General features: G+C 41.6%; 1 protein-coding gene across 2 annotated transcripts in view; it reads left to right on the top strand.

The window, feature by feature from the left end:
* The window catches only part of LNX1 (ligand of numb-protein X 1), a 193,134-nt gene that overhangs the window by 167,473 nt on the left and 8,990 nt on the right, over nucleotides 1-16,671 (top strand). For both annotated transcript variants that reach the window (XM_068974863.1, XM_068974864.1), the window contains 2 exons: nucleotides 12,165-12,299; nucleotides 15,777-15,954. In XM_068974863.1, the coding sequence (XP_068830964.1) occupies nucleotides 12,165-12,299; nucleotides 15,777-15,954 (313 nt within the window). The remainder of the gene's footprint in view (nucleotides 1-12,164; nucleotides 12,300-15,776; nucleotides 15,955-16,671) is intronic.

Raw genomic sequence — 16,671 nt, 5'->3', positions numbered from 1 at the left:
TGCTGAGTAATATTTCATTATACATATACCATCTTTTCTTTATCCATTCCTCTGTCGATGAATATTAGATTGTGTTCCTGCCTTGATTATTATAAATAGTGGTGCTATGAACATAGGGTTGCATGTATCTTTTTCAGTTATAATTTTCTCCGGACATATGCCTAGGTGTGGGATTGCAGGATCATATACTAACTCTGTTTATTTAAGAAACTTCCATACTGTTCTCCATAGTGGCTGTTACCAATTTACATTCTCACCAACAGTGTAAGAGGGTTCCCCTTTCTCCACACCCTTTCCAGCATTTATTTGTAGACTTTTTGATGATGGCCATTCTCACTGGTGTGAGGTGATACCTCATTGTAGTTTTAATTTGTCTTTCTCTAATAATTAGTGATGTTGAAGATTTTTTTCATGTGTCTGTTGGCTATCTGTATGTCTTCTTTGGAGAAACATCCACTCAGATCTTCTGCCCATTTTGATTGGATTATTTGCTTTTCACCATGAGTTTTTCTAATATTCACTGAGCTTCCAGCTTTATTCCTAGAGACAGGCTTTGTTCTGGACTCTTATATTCTAACCCTTCTGTTTACTTCATTTAGCCAAAATGTATTAAGTTTTTGCTTCTTGCCTAGTTCTGGATTGCGTTCAGAGAACAGGGAGATGATAACCTCTTAGGTTGCAGTAGAGAGGTGGGCTTTTTCTGAATGATGGCCATGTGGTGTGATAGTGTGTCAGGGAGAAATTAAGCGTGGTACTGGTTCAGGGAGAGATTTCTTACTTAGTGGGGCCTAGAAACTCTTCACAGAGAAGGAAAATCTTGCACTGGGATTTTGCGGGATCAGAAGGGGTTCTCTAGGTGGTTGAGGCAGAGAGGGTCATTCTAAGAAGATACAACACAAAAGAATGCTTCCCCCAAAGCCAGGTAAGGAAATGGTTAACACCTGGAGTGTGGTATACAATTTTAAAAGCAACAATAGATAAGGTAGGTGTGGTAGCTAAGGGCCAGATCTTGTAGAGTTGTATAAGTCATGCTAAGAAGTTTCGACTTTACCTCTAAGGCCATGAGGTATCATTGGAAGGGTTTAAGAAAGAAAGTGACATGATTTTCTAGAAAGATCTCTCTAGAAGCAGTGGAAAGCTCATAGGCGAGGGACAGGAATGAAGGCCTTATGATGTGTTTGTGGTTATCCATACATCATGTCAGCTTCCCCTTGGTGGGTTAGAATGAAGAAGTATTCATTCTTCAAGTATAGAGAGAGAGTCAGCGGCAGTAGTTGAGTGGACCTTGTATCAAAGTTCCACAGAGGATGACAGTCAGAAGACAGAGCCTCCCCTCAAGGACTTGATCATCTCAGTACAAAACAAATCTCCCTACCCTTGGGTTCCAGTCATGGAGTTCTTCCAGGTGTTGGCAACTCTTTTCACTATCATGTGTGTAGTATCTTATCTCTGTTTTTGGGGAGGAGAACCAAGTAGTGGATGAAATTATTGCCATTTTAGATGTGGAAAGCCTGAAGCAGAGGGTGCAAGGGGACTTCCCCTGCTTCTTCCATCCATCAGGACAGGAAGGCTGCATGGTGCTTTGGCCCCTGATCTGGGGCTTTTGATGGTGTCTCATTTCCAAGGTCATTCTCAATCTGGTGGATGCCCATCTGCCCTAAGGGGCCTGAGGTCATGCCCTGTGGAGCCGATGAAGAACAAACCGGAGTTACAAGAGGCATTTCCTTCTGGAGTTTATGTCATCCATTCCCACGTTCACATGCCCAGTCCCAACTTTTCTGAACACCACCCTTACATGGCCAATTGCCTACTTGGTATCTCCATGTGAATGTCTGAAAGCCATCTCAAATTTAATATTCAAAAGTGAAACCTTGGCCTCTCCACTCTCCACCCCTTGCCAAACCTGCTGTTCCCCTCAGTCTTTCCTTAACTCTAGAAATGACAACATCATTTACTCAGTTACTTAGAGCAAAAAGTATCTTGACTCTCCTCCACATCCCCTGCCTGTAATCTATCTCACCTGCATGGCTTCCATCAGCCAGGCTGCCATTACCTTTAGTCTGGGCTGCTGCAAGAACCTCTTAACTGGTCTCCTTGCTTCCATCTCCACTCTCATTCAGCATTTAGAATGACCACTTTACAGAGTTAATCCCACTATATCACTTTCCTGCCCTCAGCCATCCAGTACTTCCCAAGACACCTAGATTCAAACACCAAATCCTTCAGTGCCCAGCAGAGCCATGTAATCTGGTCTTTAGTTGTCTCTCCAACCTCATATCTTAAGCAAATGGGAGGATTTCTGGTATTCTCCCCCTTGTTTAACCATGTTCTTCTTAACATTGCCTTCTTTCTATTGCTACTCCTCAAGCATTTTAGGCACTTTCTCAACCCAAGGCTGATGATCTTGCCTCTCTGAAAGACTCTTCCAGATATCTGCATACTCTTGCACTTCACTCAGGTCTCTCTTCAAATGTTACCTCAGATACACCTTCACTGACCATCCTGCTTAAAGTAGCATCCCCTACCCTCAATTCTATATCCTCTAATCTTATGTGCTACTAACAAATTATTTGATTAATACCTGCCAATCTAGCATAGTATAGTATAGTATTTTACCTCGAGCAATTAGAGAAATGTCTGGTGGTAGAGACACTCAATAAATATTTGAATGAATAAATTTAGCAGGTTATGTTGTTGTTTGGTGGCTAAGTTGTGTCCAACCCTTCGCAATCCCATGAACTGCAGCACACCAGGCTTCCCTGTCCTTCACTGTCTCCTGGAGTTTGCTATATAATTCACACATTAATTTCATCTCATAGGGATATTTTTTGTCAAACCGTTTACTGAAGAAAAAGCACCAAATCCACTTTTACATTATTTTTCCCCAAGGTAAAAGTCTTTTTGTCCCCTTGAATTTGTTCAGTTACTATTGGTTGAGCACCTTCTAAATGTCAAGAGGTGTGCAGGACAATGGTGAACGAGACTGACGCAGTCCTAGCCTCGTAGAGCTTAGACTACATTCCCATCTCTTCCCAAATACAGTCAAGTCAGCACTAAACAGGCAGTCTAGCCTGTATGTACCAATGGGTGAGAACAGGAAATAGACAATGTTTATGAAAATATTAATCCATGGAAAATGAAGAGCCCTGCTTTTTTTCTTTATTAAGAAACTGCACTCTCAGCATGCCTTTTCTCTTTAAAAAGCAGACTCTTGGGTGATCATCAGTTTTTTCCCTGTTATACTTGTCAACTCCCTCTGCAGGTCAGTTTGTGCAGCTCACAGTCCAGAGATCACCTGCCAAATATCCTTCGCAATAGACAAAAGAAAAACTCCCTTACTCATGTCACTTGGAAAAATCTTGATTACACATGGCATTCGACTTTTGTAGATTAGTAACAGAAGAGGAAAAAATTTTTTCCCTGAGAACGTTAACTTATGAAATAAAATCTTGCTTAACAGTGGGATTTCATAAAAGAGTCTTCTGCTTACCAAACAAAGCCAATGTGCTTTGTAGGCAGGGGAAGAAGAAGGGGGAAGAAAAATTAGGCCAAATGAGTTGGAAAAGAAATGGAAAAAGCAGAATGCTGAGCAAACTCAGTTAAGCGACCTCAAGTGTGGATTTTATTCATGAGATACTTGTAACACACACCCGGCTGGGGGGATTAAACCAAATGCCCTTCAAAAGTTGAGAATCAAATTTCCAACCAATCCTTGGCTGCACTGGCCTGGTGTGTCCACTCCATGAATCATGTTTGTCTTGCAAATAAATTCCCAGACAACATGCCCTTTTGGTCATGTTTTCACCCACAGTCCCACGCATTCTACCTTTTTGTACATTATTTCAGGGAAAAGTTATTACAGGGAAGCCACAACTGTTTTAAATTTGACCAACTTTACATATGTAGAGCCCTAACCTTGGCTTACTCAGCAGAAGCCCTAAGTACCAGACCCCAGAGTTAGGCTGAAAGTTGATCGCCTCTTGGAGAGAAACCCGGTGGAGATGGAAGCTTCAAATATGAGGCACTTGACTTATTTAGAACTTAGTACAACTTTATTTTTCTCTGTTGTTAATTTTAGCTTTTTGAGCACCATGACTAGAATCTCTGCATGAAAGGGACAACTATCTGGTGTCATACCTAAAATAATAGAACAAAGAAATATGGCCAGAGATTTCAGACCCTGGGACATCTCAGCATCCCAAACCTGGAAGGTTCCACATATATCCATCCAGTATTCAATATGAGAATGATTTCTGCTGAGAGTTATACCTGCTTTGAGATGCTCTCATCTACCTGCAATTCTGAATCCGTGAATACATATCTAGGAGTTCAAATGTATACACAGTTAATAAATGAAGAAAGCAATGATGGATTTTAAATTCAAGTATCTCCTTTGTGCCCTTTTTTCTTAGCCAACTTACCATACTTGATGCAGAAGCTGAAATAATTCAAAACCATTTGCAGAGGTTGTGGTAAGATGAGCTCTCGTTAATATAGGTCTATGTGATTTTCTTTCCCTTTCACATGAATTAATGTTTAAGTGAGAAGTTATTTCACTAAAGAGCAACTGACAACCAGGTTTTTCAGACTTTCTAGAAGGATATAATAGGCTTTTAAACAGATTCAGAAATTAAATAATAATGGACTACTCACATTACCTACACTTGTTCTAAATAGGTGGTTCCAGTTCATGAGCTTAGGGGCAGGACTTTTGTCCCCAGGAGCCAGTAAGAATTGCCAGTAAAATAAGAGTTCTGTGTGTGTATATGTGTTTTACGGATTAGTGCAGCTAATATAATCCCTATTTAAACAAATTTTCTTAATGTGGCATGGTAGTAAATTTAAAGCACATAAGACTAAACAGTATGTAGATTTTTAAAACATTCTTCTTGAGCTGAATTCTTAGAGTCCAAATGACTTTTAACACAAAACTCCAGATTCCATGCGTTCATGGTTCAAGCATGACTTGAAAAACTGTTCAGTTTTTCAACTCAGAATGTTATGAGTGAATCTTCTGCCTAGCCACACTGCAAATATTAGGGGATCTTGAAACTTCACTATCCTTCCCCAACTCTCACTACCCTTCCCCACCTCTCATGTCTCCACACATGATTTTGCTTTGTTTTTTATTACTGTGGAACGAAATCAATCAGAGCAACTTCCAGTTGCCATAAAAGAAATGGCGTTTGAGGACTTAGGTCATTCTGCTGAGGTTCAGGACCTAAATTCTTATTTTGACCTTGTCATTGACATCTGTTTGACCCTGTATAAGTCAGACTGTCCATTGTTAATTTCTTAGCACTTAAAAAATACACTTCTGGGAACATAAAGTTGTACGTGGAGCTAAAGTCTAGTGGGAAAAATAGATTAAATTGCTGTCTCAAATCTCCTCTTCTACCCTCATCAAACCCTAAGTTCCTATTCATCACTTTTCCTCAAAGCCTCCTTAATCTCCTTTTTTCTTGGCACAACTCTGGTCACCCTTAGCTCAAGTGGCTGCTGCCTGTCTAAAAGACATTCACAATTCTCTTTAGACTGTGCCAGGCTTTATATGTGCCAGGAGCTAAAGTCTCAATGGTGAATTAGTTGACATACCAGATTTGCCTTCACCAAGCTCATGTTATAGAGACTAGCAATTAACATTGCCCCATGAGCTCAACCCGGAGTTGTAATTCTGGAGCCCCCAACTTATTGCCCAGTGAGAAAGATTTCTTTTAACTTTTTTATTCAAGCATGGTTGATTTGCAATGCAGTTTTAATTTCTGCTATATAGTAAAGTGATTCCAAACTTCCAAACCCCTCCCTTGGCAACCACAAGTGTGTTTTCTGAATCTGTGAGTCTGCTTCTGTTTCTTAGATTTATTTGTGTCACTTTAGACTGCATATGTAAATGATATCATGTGATATTTGTCTTTCTCTGTCTGACTTCACTTAGTATGATCATCTCTAGTGCATCCATGTTGCTACAAATGGTCTTTTTCATTTTTTATGGCCAAGTAATACTCCATTGTATATACATAACATCTTCTTTATCCATTCATCTTGTCAGTGGACCCTTAGGTTGCTTCCATGTCTTGGCTGTTGTGAATAGTGCAGTTATGAACAGGCAGGCATGTATCTTTTGAATTATAGTTTTGTCTGGATATAAGTCCAGGAGTAGGACTGCTGGATCATCAGTTCAGTTCAGTTGTTCAGTCGTGTCCGACTCTTTGCGACCCCATGAATTGCAGCTCGCCAGGCCTCCCTGTCCATCACCAACTCCCGGAGTTCACTCAAACTCATGTCCATCGAGTCAGTGATGCCATCCAGCCATCTCATCCTCTGTCATCCCCTTCTCCTCTTGCCCCTAATCCCTCCCAGCATCAGAGTCTTTTCCAATGAGTCAACTCTTCACATGAGGTGGCCAAAGTATTGGAGTTTCAGCTTTAGCATCAGTCCTTCCAATGAACACTCAGGACTGATCTCCCTTAGGATGGACTGGTTTGATCTCCTTGCAGTCCAAGGGACTCTCAAGAGTCCTCTCCAACACCACAGTTCAAAAGCATCAATTCTTTGGAGCTCAGCTTTCTTCACAGTCCAACTCTCACATCCATACATGCCTACTGGAAAAACCATAGCCTTGACTAGATGGACCTTTGTTGGCAAAGTAATAGGTAGCTCTATTTTTAGTTTTTTGAGGAACTGCAGTACTGTTTTCCATAGTGGCTGCACCAGTTTACATCCCCAGCAACAGTGTAGGAGGGTTTCCTTGTAGGGAGACATCTTTCTGTTTCTCAGCTCTTCTCTTGCTCACTGGCAGAACCTTCGGGCAAGGATTTTGTTTCTGTACCTCACTGTGAAGTATGTTGCTCTGTCAGCAGGAACAGCTGAAAACTGTTACTTTGCTAGCATATCAGTGGGTAACCCTGTTCGGATGCCTCCTATTGCCTGCATGGCTGTGTATGGTCTGTGTGCCACACGTGATCTCAGAGGCAGGCTGCACTGCTGTGATGTATTCACAGCAGCATCTTGGGAACCTCCCTGTCATCTTTCAATTAAGCAGCAATAACCAAGACAGACACCTATGGAGTTCTTGGCCCCATAGAACAGAGACAGTCTTTATGCATATGTGAAATGACAAAATGGGAACTCCATAAATGAAGTCCTGGGTGCAGCTGGTCCATCCAAAAACAGTTTATTCTGCTGGTCAGACTATGCTGTATCTTCTAGGTCTAATTCTCATATACACACCCAACTCAACTTTATTAGAGTGAGTTCAGAGTTCATGTTTTTGAGGCGACTTGTTAAATATGAAAGAAACTAGAAATCCTTGACCTGGAAAGGAGAAGAGCTAAGGGAAGGTCATGAGAGTTATTTTCAAATAGGCTTGTCACATGGAAATTGATTGGGGTTGCCTGAGGGGACATGGCTAGAACCAATGGGCAAGCAAGAGAAAGACAAATTTAAATTCGCCCTAAGGGCAAACTTGCTAATTAGTGCTGTCTAAAAATGGCCTGCACTACCTTGGGACACAGTGACTTCACTGTCATTGGATGCATTGAAGCGCATACCGGGTTACAACATGGCAAGGAATTGGAGGGGAATTGAAGCAGGCTGCCCATCAGTCAGTTCAGAGTCCCCTGTGTCAGGCTTTTGTATAGAATGATACTCTGCAGCATTGAGGGGGCAGGAGTGTGGTAACTCTTGAGATTTTTTGAAGCTAATATGTCAATGCAATGACCAAACCCACACAAATTACAGTTTACCAAATGTTTTATTTAAGCATATATGTATGCTAAAATACGGGCTACCCCAGTGCAGCGGTGAAGAATCCACTGCAATGCAGGAGTCACAGGAGATGCAGGTTCAATCCCTGGGTTGGGCCGATCCCCTGGAGGAGGGCATGGCAACCCACTCCAGTATTCTTGCCTGGAGAATCCCATGGACAGAGGAGTCTGGCAAGCTACAGTCTATAGGTCACAAAGAGTCAAACACGACTAAATATGTGTGTGTATAAATATATATATACATGTGTCTGTCACACATATTAAGCAGCAAATGCTAGTGTGCATTTGGTTTAACTCCAGTGTTTTGGACATGAATAGGTAGAGAATTTGGCTTGGTCACCATACTTTTAAGTACAGGTAGTCTATCAACTCTTGCTCTGCCCTAACTAGCCTCCGTATAGACCATGCCACCGTGGGTCAGTATAGAGTCCTACTCTGCTCTGGGCACAGCTCTGTAGAACATCTGTCCTGGCCCCTGGTGCAGTGGCATCTTTGATTTCCACCTCTCTACTCTGTGAGTCTGAGTGAACTCCGGGAGTTGGTGATGGACAGGGAGGCCTGGCGTGCTGCGATTCATGGGGTCGCAAAGAGTCAGACACGACTGAGCGACTGAACTGAACTGAACTCTGTGAAGAGCCTGGTCCTTGTTGCATCCTGACAATCAACTGAAGTGGGTTTTGTAGAAAAAAGAGCCGTTTCCAAGCTGAACACAAAGAAAGATGCTTGCCCTGGGAAACATCAGAGTAGCACTCTCAGACTCTTCTCCCTTCTAGCTATGAAGGATGGGATTGTATTATTTTAAAATGGGCTAAATATAAATGAGGCTGCTGGACTGTGCTTGCCTTTTGTGACCTCTGCTTACTCTCATCATATAAACATGATTGGCAGCTTTGAGTCAAATCTCAAAAGAGCAGAGAAGTCATTAAATGAAACAAAAGCAAACAAGCTTTTCTATGAGAAATGCTATTCAGTTTTAGCCTTCTGGTTTTCTCTGAATATGAGATTCGTCCTGTTTTTTCAGCTAGGAGTAATTGGTCCCACTTCAGGAGACTTTTATGTATGTTACTCATGTCTCCTTCTTGGCACCTGCTTCAGACTTTTCCTGAAGTAGGACAACCCCCTGAGGGCAGAAGCCTTGTCCCCAGGGCTCTTAGAGGCTAGTCTAAAGCAGACACCTGTCAACCATGGGGACAGAATGTTTTTCGAGAGGCCTGCCAGCAAGTGGAGGTCCACAGGGGAGAAGGTGGAGGCCATTAGAATCCCTTCCCCTTAACCAAGGAAGGGAGAAGAGAAAGTTAAGGCTTGGGTGCTTAGAATAGAAAAAATACGGTATTGCAGTCAGACTGTGCAGCTTATAACCTCTATGTCCAGAATTTGTCTGGATCAAAATTTAGACTGTTTAAAGGAGAAAAGGGGCTTGCTTCCCTGGTGGCTCAGAGGTTAAAGCGTCTGCCTGCAACGCGGGAGACCTGGGTTCGATCCCTGGGTCAGGAAGATCCCCTGGAGAAGGAAATGGCAACCCACTCCAGTATTCTTTGCCTAGAGAATCCCATGGATGGAGGAGCCTGGTGTGCTACAGTCCACAGGGTGGGAAAGAGTCAGACACGACTGAGCGACTTCACTTAAGAGGGAGAAGAGAGGAGAGGAAAATTACCTCTAGCTTGGTCTGTTACTTGAGTTGCAATTGTTAAACAGTTCTTTTGCCCAAATTACAGCATCCCAAGAGATGCCGGAAAGAAGCAGGGCCCCCTCTTCTTTTGAGAGTTATTTAAACAACAGGTCTGCTGCCCCCCTTCCTCCTGGCACGGGTATGAAATAAGCAAGTTCTTGCCATCTCTCCTTCATTCAGTCTTTCTATGATCCCCCTCCTTCTCCCACTCATCCCACATTCACACTACATTCAACCAGTGGAAAGAAAGGCTATCTGGTGCTAAGGGCTGTTTCTCAGCCCTAAATCCAGCTGCTCCTGAGAGTTAAAGCCAGGATAAACACATTAGCCCATTTTCCACCTTCAACTTCAAATACTTGGAAAGAAAGAGCATCAAATAGCATCTCTCTGAGAGCAATTTATAAGGTGGCTGGTAAGAGCCTGGGATCTAGCCTTGCAGGGAATTTATTTCCAAGTAAATTGATACCAGGGTTATTTATTGGAGCGTTATTTCTGCCAGAGCCGGCATTTGAAAATCCAGTGAGAAATTCATGCTAGAAAATGTGAATTAAATAGCTCTTACAGGCTACTCCTTGGCATTTGGGATATTGCCTAGTGAGTTGATTCAATCTGTCTCTGATTTTCTCAATTCTTATTAGGTGCTTAGGCCTGCAGCTGCTGCTAGTCCAGATTGAACACAGCACAGCACGTGGGCCTAGACACAAACCTACCACTGAGATCTTTCAAAATGTTGGAGTTTCCCTGAAGATAAAGAGCATATTTGGACTCAGCAGCTGAAGTTTTGACTTGAATGTTTGCCACTTCTTATCTTTCAGTGACTTTTGCTTCAAAAGGTTCCTAGAGATAACCTCATTTGGATAAGTGAGGCTTACAGTATAAAGAAAAAGCTATTACAAAATCCTCTTCCAAGAATTGAGTTTAGTTGGCTAGTACCATAGTTCTTCATGTCAGCTTACTTCACTGTTGTTTCCTGGCCTTGTTATTTTTATCCTGGTCTGACACAAGCTTTATATATGATGAGAAACACCAGGGAATTCGAGATAGGCAAATGAGCAGGGGAGACGAGTATGTAAGTGATGACTGGGCAGAGCAGCAGAAGTGATGATCAAGCTTGATATGAAGGAGAGGGAGTGAAGGACTTAAACTCTCTTTGTAGGGTTTTCTACATGTATGTGTAATGAGTCATGCTGGCCCACCATCCACCATGATGTTTACAACAGGCACTGTACTTTAGCAGCTGTTTTTTAACATTCATCTAATTTATAACCACCCAGCTGATGACCTCTACATTTCTAAAGAGTCCTGAGATATTAATAGAAGAATGTAAAGCCACAAAGTTTTGGGCTAGGCAACTGTAGGGATCTGATTTCATTGGTGGGGTTCTCATTGCTTAAGATTTTAAAACAAGGTCCTAGTTCCTGAGAGTGACTTACAGGCCACGGGAAAGAAGAGGCAGAGAGGCACTCCCATTGTCTGAGCTCATGGAGAAGAACATGGACTTTCCGTGGCCTCTTTTCATGACCTGACTTGTCCATGGTCTGAGAACCGTGCCTGAGAAGGAAGAGGGCAGGTGGGCCGCTATCCACCTGTGCTGTGATGCTGGTGGCTAGGGGAGGGGATGTAGAGGGAAAACGCCTGGAGCTTAGTCTTCTCTTCTCCACCTCCCTTGTCCCCAGACCTAATCTTTCCTGGTTTCCAATCCAGTCCAGCCATGCCTCAGCCACAGTCAGCTTTTATTCAAGTGACAGGGAGGTCAGCAGGCTCCTTCAGCCTGGGCCATCAGGGAGCCTTGTTAGGTATGTTTCACAGGTCCAAGGTTTCCTCTATCTCGCCTGCAGGTCTGGAACCTCAGTAGTCAGTGGTTCTAGAATAATGACCCCATGTGTTCTCAGACACAAGTGAAACTCCTCAGCGGCAGAGAGCCAATTGGTAGGTTTATGGTGTGGAATCAACCTTCCTAATAAGCAGTGCAGCTGCTCTTTGTCAGGGTACATAGCAGAGAGGACTGGTCAACACAGTTAGTGACTATCACATTTAACAAAAGGATCAGGGCAAAGGGCTTTAATCAGGCTGTGTTAGAGTCTGCTGTCATCCTCAGATTTCTGAAATGCTCATCCTTTCCAATACTCAGATGTTTGAGGCTGTCACTCACAGGATTTGTATTCCTGCAGTGGTAGTGTTGCCATCACCAACTCCATTTTCCTTTCCTCTTTACCTTTGGTCTTAGACCTTGGCTCTGGGATTTGAACTAGGCTACAACCTTACACAGCACACTCTGTTCTAGCTGGAAGGTTCTTCAGTCGTGGCTTGTGTGCAGTTCATTAAAAATAAGTTAGCAATGCCCAACAGTGTCTTTTCAAAGACTGTTGAATGAGTCAAATATTCCTTAGTTTCTCCCTTTGAAGTGATGTTCGTTACCTGAAGTATAGGGATAAAGGAAATAACTCAAGTTCTTGCCAAATTACAAAGTGGGTATAATCATGGAGAATGTGAGAAATCATTTTTTTCCATAAAAAAGGTAAAACCTTGGGGAAAAATGGATACAGGTATACGTTGACCGAGTCCCTTTGCTGCTCACCTGTAACTATCACAACACTGTTTATCGGCTATACCTCGACACAAAAAGTTAAAAAGAAAAGTAAAACCAGACTCACATCTCGGTAAGTCATCGGTGCTGGATGTTTAGGATGGAAGCTCCAAGTGGCTAACGCCTGTGTCTCATCATGCAGGCCAGTGAGAGGCGTGTTCACCTCGTCGTGTCCCGCCAGGTTCGGCGGCAGAGTCCTGACATCTTTCAGGAAGCCAGCTGGAACAGCAACGGCAGCCAGTCCCCGGGGCCAGGGGCCAGGAGCAACACTCCCAAGGTGAGGCCCAGCCGGGATATGTCCACTGGTCCTGCAGGGAGCTCTTTCTTGGGAAGCCTACACACTTGAACATTTCTAAGTATCATCTCTGGACTTCATCACTTAAACACTGTTTGACTTGTCTTGTAAAACAAAAGCCCTAAATCCCATCTTCGCGACCTGGTGAGATTACAGGTGTCTCCTGTCCAAGGAGGAGGGGGAAGGTACAGGAGTGTTTTGAAACTGGATCGTGAAAACCAGACCTCATATGGGGACCTAATTTCTAGTCTAAGCCAAATGGATGTCTTATTTTTAAAACAGGCATTTTGTTTAAGGATGGTTCCCATTCACGTTGAAATGAGGAACGTGGCTTGGTTTCTGGCTTTTGAAGTACCCAACCTGCCTGAAAATGAATGATTCTCTGCTATCTTTTTTTTTGCTGCACCACAAGTCATGCAGGATTTTAGTTTCCCAACCAGGGATCAAACCCATGCCCTCTGCAGTTTGGAGCATGAGCGTTAACTACTGGACCACCAGGGCTGTTTCCCCCTTCTATTTTTAGTGTGTTTATTTTTTGCAAGAATACCCAGGAAGATAATAAAAACATTCAATTCATGTAACATTAGGGAGTAGTGGGGATTGGGACAAATTAGAGAGCGTATGCCCTTATGGTTTTCAATTCCAGAAAAACTTTAAAACACTGTGGATGAAGCAGAATGCATCTCTAGGCAGAATGCCTCCTTCAGGTCAGCAATTTGTAGTGTCTTTAAGTGAGGTGACTCAGGCCAATGTGTACTTTTGTCTATGGCTTTTATTTGAGGGAGTACTGTATCCTCCCCATTTGGATGGGTATCTAAGTAACACAAACCTTGCTTAGTCCTATGCCTTGGCTTGGCATCCTACCGTGATGGCAATGAGTTTCTAGCTGTCATTTCTCCTGAGACCTGGTTTCATTAATCACTTGTCACTAAACTCTTATAGGTAGCCCATTCTTCTTGCAACAGATATTAGGAATGCCTACATTCTATATCGGGCTGTATTTCAGTTTGGAATCACTCACAAGTTTGAGTTTTTGAACAACGTATGCAGATTTTTTATTTTGGAATATCTGTTTTGTATACTGTTAACTACATAGCCTGCAAGGCTACACCACCTCGCCTTCCTCCAGCCAGCCAGCCAGCCAGCCATACCCCATAAATCCATAAATTTTAGGTTTGTTTACAATAAGCAATCCAGAAAAACCAAGTACCTCCTGCTAAAACCTTTTATGGATAATGACTACCTGGTGTCTTTTTGATAATAAATACCATTAGTGTTTAAATTAAACCAATGGTATCTGTTAATGGAAAACTGGCTTATTAGCTCAATTATTTATTTAAAGTTTTAGTGTGAGTTAACTAGACCATATTATATTCTGGTTCATTAAACCACTAAGAATGTGGCTTCCACCAGCACTGTGGCTTTATAATCCCTTGCACCTAACCATCATGAATCATGGAAATAGGGTAATCTGATCAAATTTTTGCTGCAACCTTCTGTCATGTGTCCAGTTTCTGGAAAACATACATAACAGACTGGCCTAGTGGGAAATTGTGATTATTTTCATTTTAATTTATAGTTCTATCTGCCTTCTGAAATGTCCCCCCCCTCTCTCTCTCACATACACACAGTGGTATATTTAAAACATGTAGACATTTGATGATTTAGTTTTTCATGACCCTACTCAAGTGTTTTTTTTGGTTAGGAAGTAATATGGCTTTTTTAAAGCAGGCACTTAATGATTCAAAGAAATACCAAAAGAAGGGAAACCAAGATTTGTGAAATGGAGTTTTTAGGCAATTGAAAAGCTAAAGGACGACTGACAGTATGGTTACCTCTGTGGGGAGAACTAATGCTTACCTACACAACCAGCCTCTACAGGGCACTTCAAAGTTCTAAGGTTTATATAAACACACCCCCGATGTTAGAAGTACTAATTGCAGCATATACCTTGCTATAATTATTAATTTCCAATTTATTATTCTATTACGATCAAAAACAAGGTGTGCCAACTTGCAGTTTATCCATCCATTTATTCAACAGATGTATACGTATTGTCATCAATGTGTTAAATGCTATGCTCAGTGCTAGGGATACACTCACATGGCATTACTGTATATAATAAAACCATTACAAGAGACATGGGTTATTGAAAACCATAGGAAATCATGAGGTAATAAATGCGCAAAAATCCTAGGTTTATCGTGCTTCATAATGAAGCATTAAAAATTGATTCTGTGCATGCATTAGTTCTGTATTATGAAAACCATCAAATTTACAGAAGTTAGATTATAGCCCATTTGGTTTACTGAATACATAATATATTCACAGAGCTCAAAAGATGGAAAGCATAGTTTCTCACCTATCCCTGCCCTGCCCAGTACTCACCTCCACCACTTTTTCTTTCAGAGCTCCTTTATGAAAATGCAAAAGCTAATACAAGTTCTTATTTCAGAAGCACGCTTACATTTTGTTCTGTGACTTGATTATTTTTGTCAAATTAAAAAAAATTTTATTTCTTTAGATAGAACTATCAGCTATGTTTTGAACCATAGACCTCCTTGAGGTTTGATCAGGTGTTATATTGATTTGCAGTGCACATGCTGACTTAATCTGCTTGGTCACTGCCCAAGCAGGAAAGAGAATAACTTTTTAGAAAAATATATATTGATATATATTCACTGATATATATTCCTTGACTCACTCTTAATGCTTTCAAGATAATTTTGCGTATGGCTTTGATGTTTTTAGTCTTGTGCTGTTGAATCAAAATCACAATTCTCTTGTTTTAGAAGGTATTCTATTAGTACAGTGTGTATTATGCAATGTGTATATTTTATGTAATAAAATTAAAGGGAATAACTGCACATTATTTAGAACACTAAAGTAAGAATAAAGTTGTCAGCTGGAGAAAACCCAGATATTGGTGAGTTTTTAAAGCACAGTATCTATGAAGTTCATTATTTTTCTTTGTGGATTTCTGTGATTACCTGAATAAATTAAACTGAGGCCATTTAACTTAAATATGGTTACTCTTAACTTAGAAAAAGGTGCTGATCTTCATGAGTGACAAGCGTTTCACGAAATGCTGACTCACTATATCAGGAATAAATGAGTCACATGAAAAATTTTGGGTGCAGTTCACTTTGTATGCTTAATATTTCTCCAGTGGTCTCCACCCTATTCCTCTTTCCATTTTTTACTTCTCTATTTGAAATGTAAATGTTCCGAGTCACCCAATGGCATTTGGGATAACGTAACTGTAGTGAGGACCAAGTGAGTTCTCTGCATCTCTCTCCCTCCAACTCTTCCCCCCTCCCCGCCCTTCCTCTCTGTAAGACAAGAACCTCCATCACATTTATGCAACTTTGGTAGTTTTTGTATGTAAGCAAGTCAAACCCACTTGTGAACAAATGTGCTATATATATATATAATTTTTTTTTTTGTCTGTGCCTTTAGCCCCTCCATCCTGTGGTCACTTGTCATGAGAAAGTGGTAAGTGTCCGAAAAGACCCTGGTGAATCACTCGGCATGACTGTTGCAGGGGGCGCATCACACACAGAGTGGGATTTGCCAATCTATGTCATCAGTGTTGAGCCCGGAGGAGTCATAAGCAGAGATGGAAGAATAAAAACAGGTAAAAAGTAAAGAGACTTAAGGAACTAGGGCAGCAGAGTGTTAAAAGGAATTAGTGTGGCTTCCTGGATTAGCTGTTTCCAGAAATTAACGAGAGAATGTGAGGGTGATCTGGCCAGGACATCTCTTACTCATTGACCATGATTGGTTTGAGTGTAGTTGCTGGACTGGGTTTCACCCCTCTTGGTTCATGTAGTTTGATTGTGGGCCACGTTGCTTGCTGGGAAAGTGAGTACCTGCCAAGGATGCCAAGCATTAATAGGGAAGAACTGCAGTTATGAGCAAGCTGCTTCTATTAAGCGGAGTAATTTGGTTCTGTTCATTCTAAGTGATTCTTTGCTAGAATGACCAGTGATGAAACTGTTTGTGAATTGTTGTATTTATGGGTTGGATAGGAAAATGATTTGATTGAATGAATATTAAGTGAAAATACTGAGCCAGATACTTGTTCGTCAGTGAAAAGTGTTTCACTACTTTAATCTTAATGTGATCTAGGGTACTCTAGGTAAAGGAAAGAGATGTCCAATCTCATGGGAAGCTTATTTATTCACTCAATCTGTATTTATGGGGTGCCTACTACATGCCAGGATCTGTGTAAGCTTTTGCCACCTTACTCTGCCTTTGTGCTAAAAATAAAGGGGGTGGGAGAGGGCAGGGAAGAAAAAAAAAAGGTTTTCTCTGATTAGTGAATGTGACTATTTTGTCTTCCTCTCATTCT

Source organism: Capricornis sumatraensis, chromosome 7 (genome assembly GCF_032405125.1).
Source record: "Capricornis sumatraensis isolate serow.1 chromosome 7, serow.2, whole genome shotgun sequence".
Lineage (NCBI taxonomy): Eukaryota > Metazoa > Chordata > Mammalia > Artiodactyla > Bovidae > Capricornis > Capricornis sumatraensis.
The sequence above is the reverse complement of the archived record's forward strand: the minus strand, read 5'-3'. Positions and strand labels throughout refer to the sequence as shown.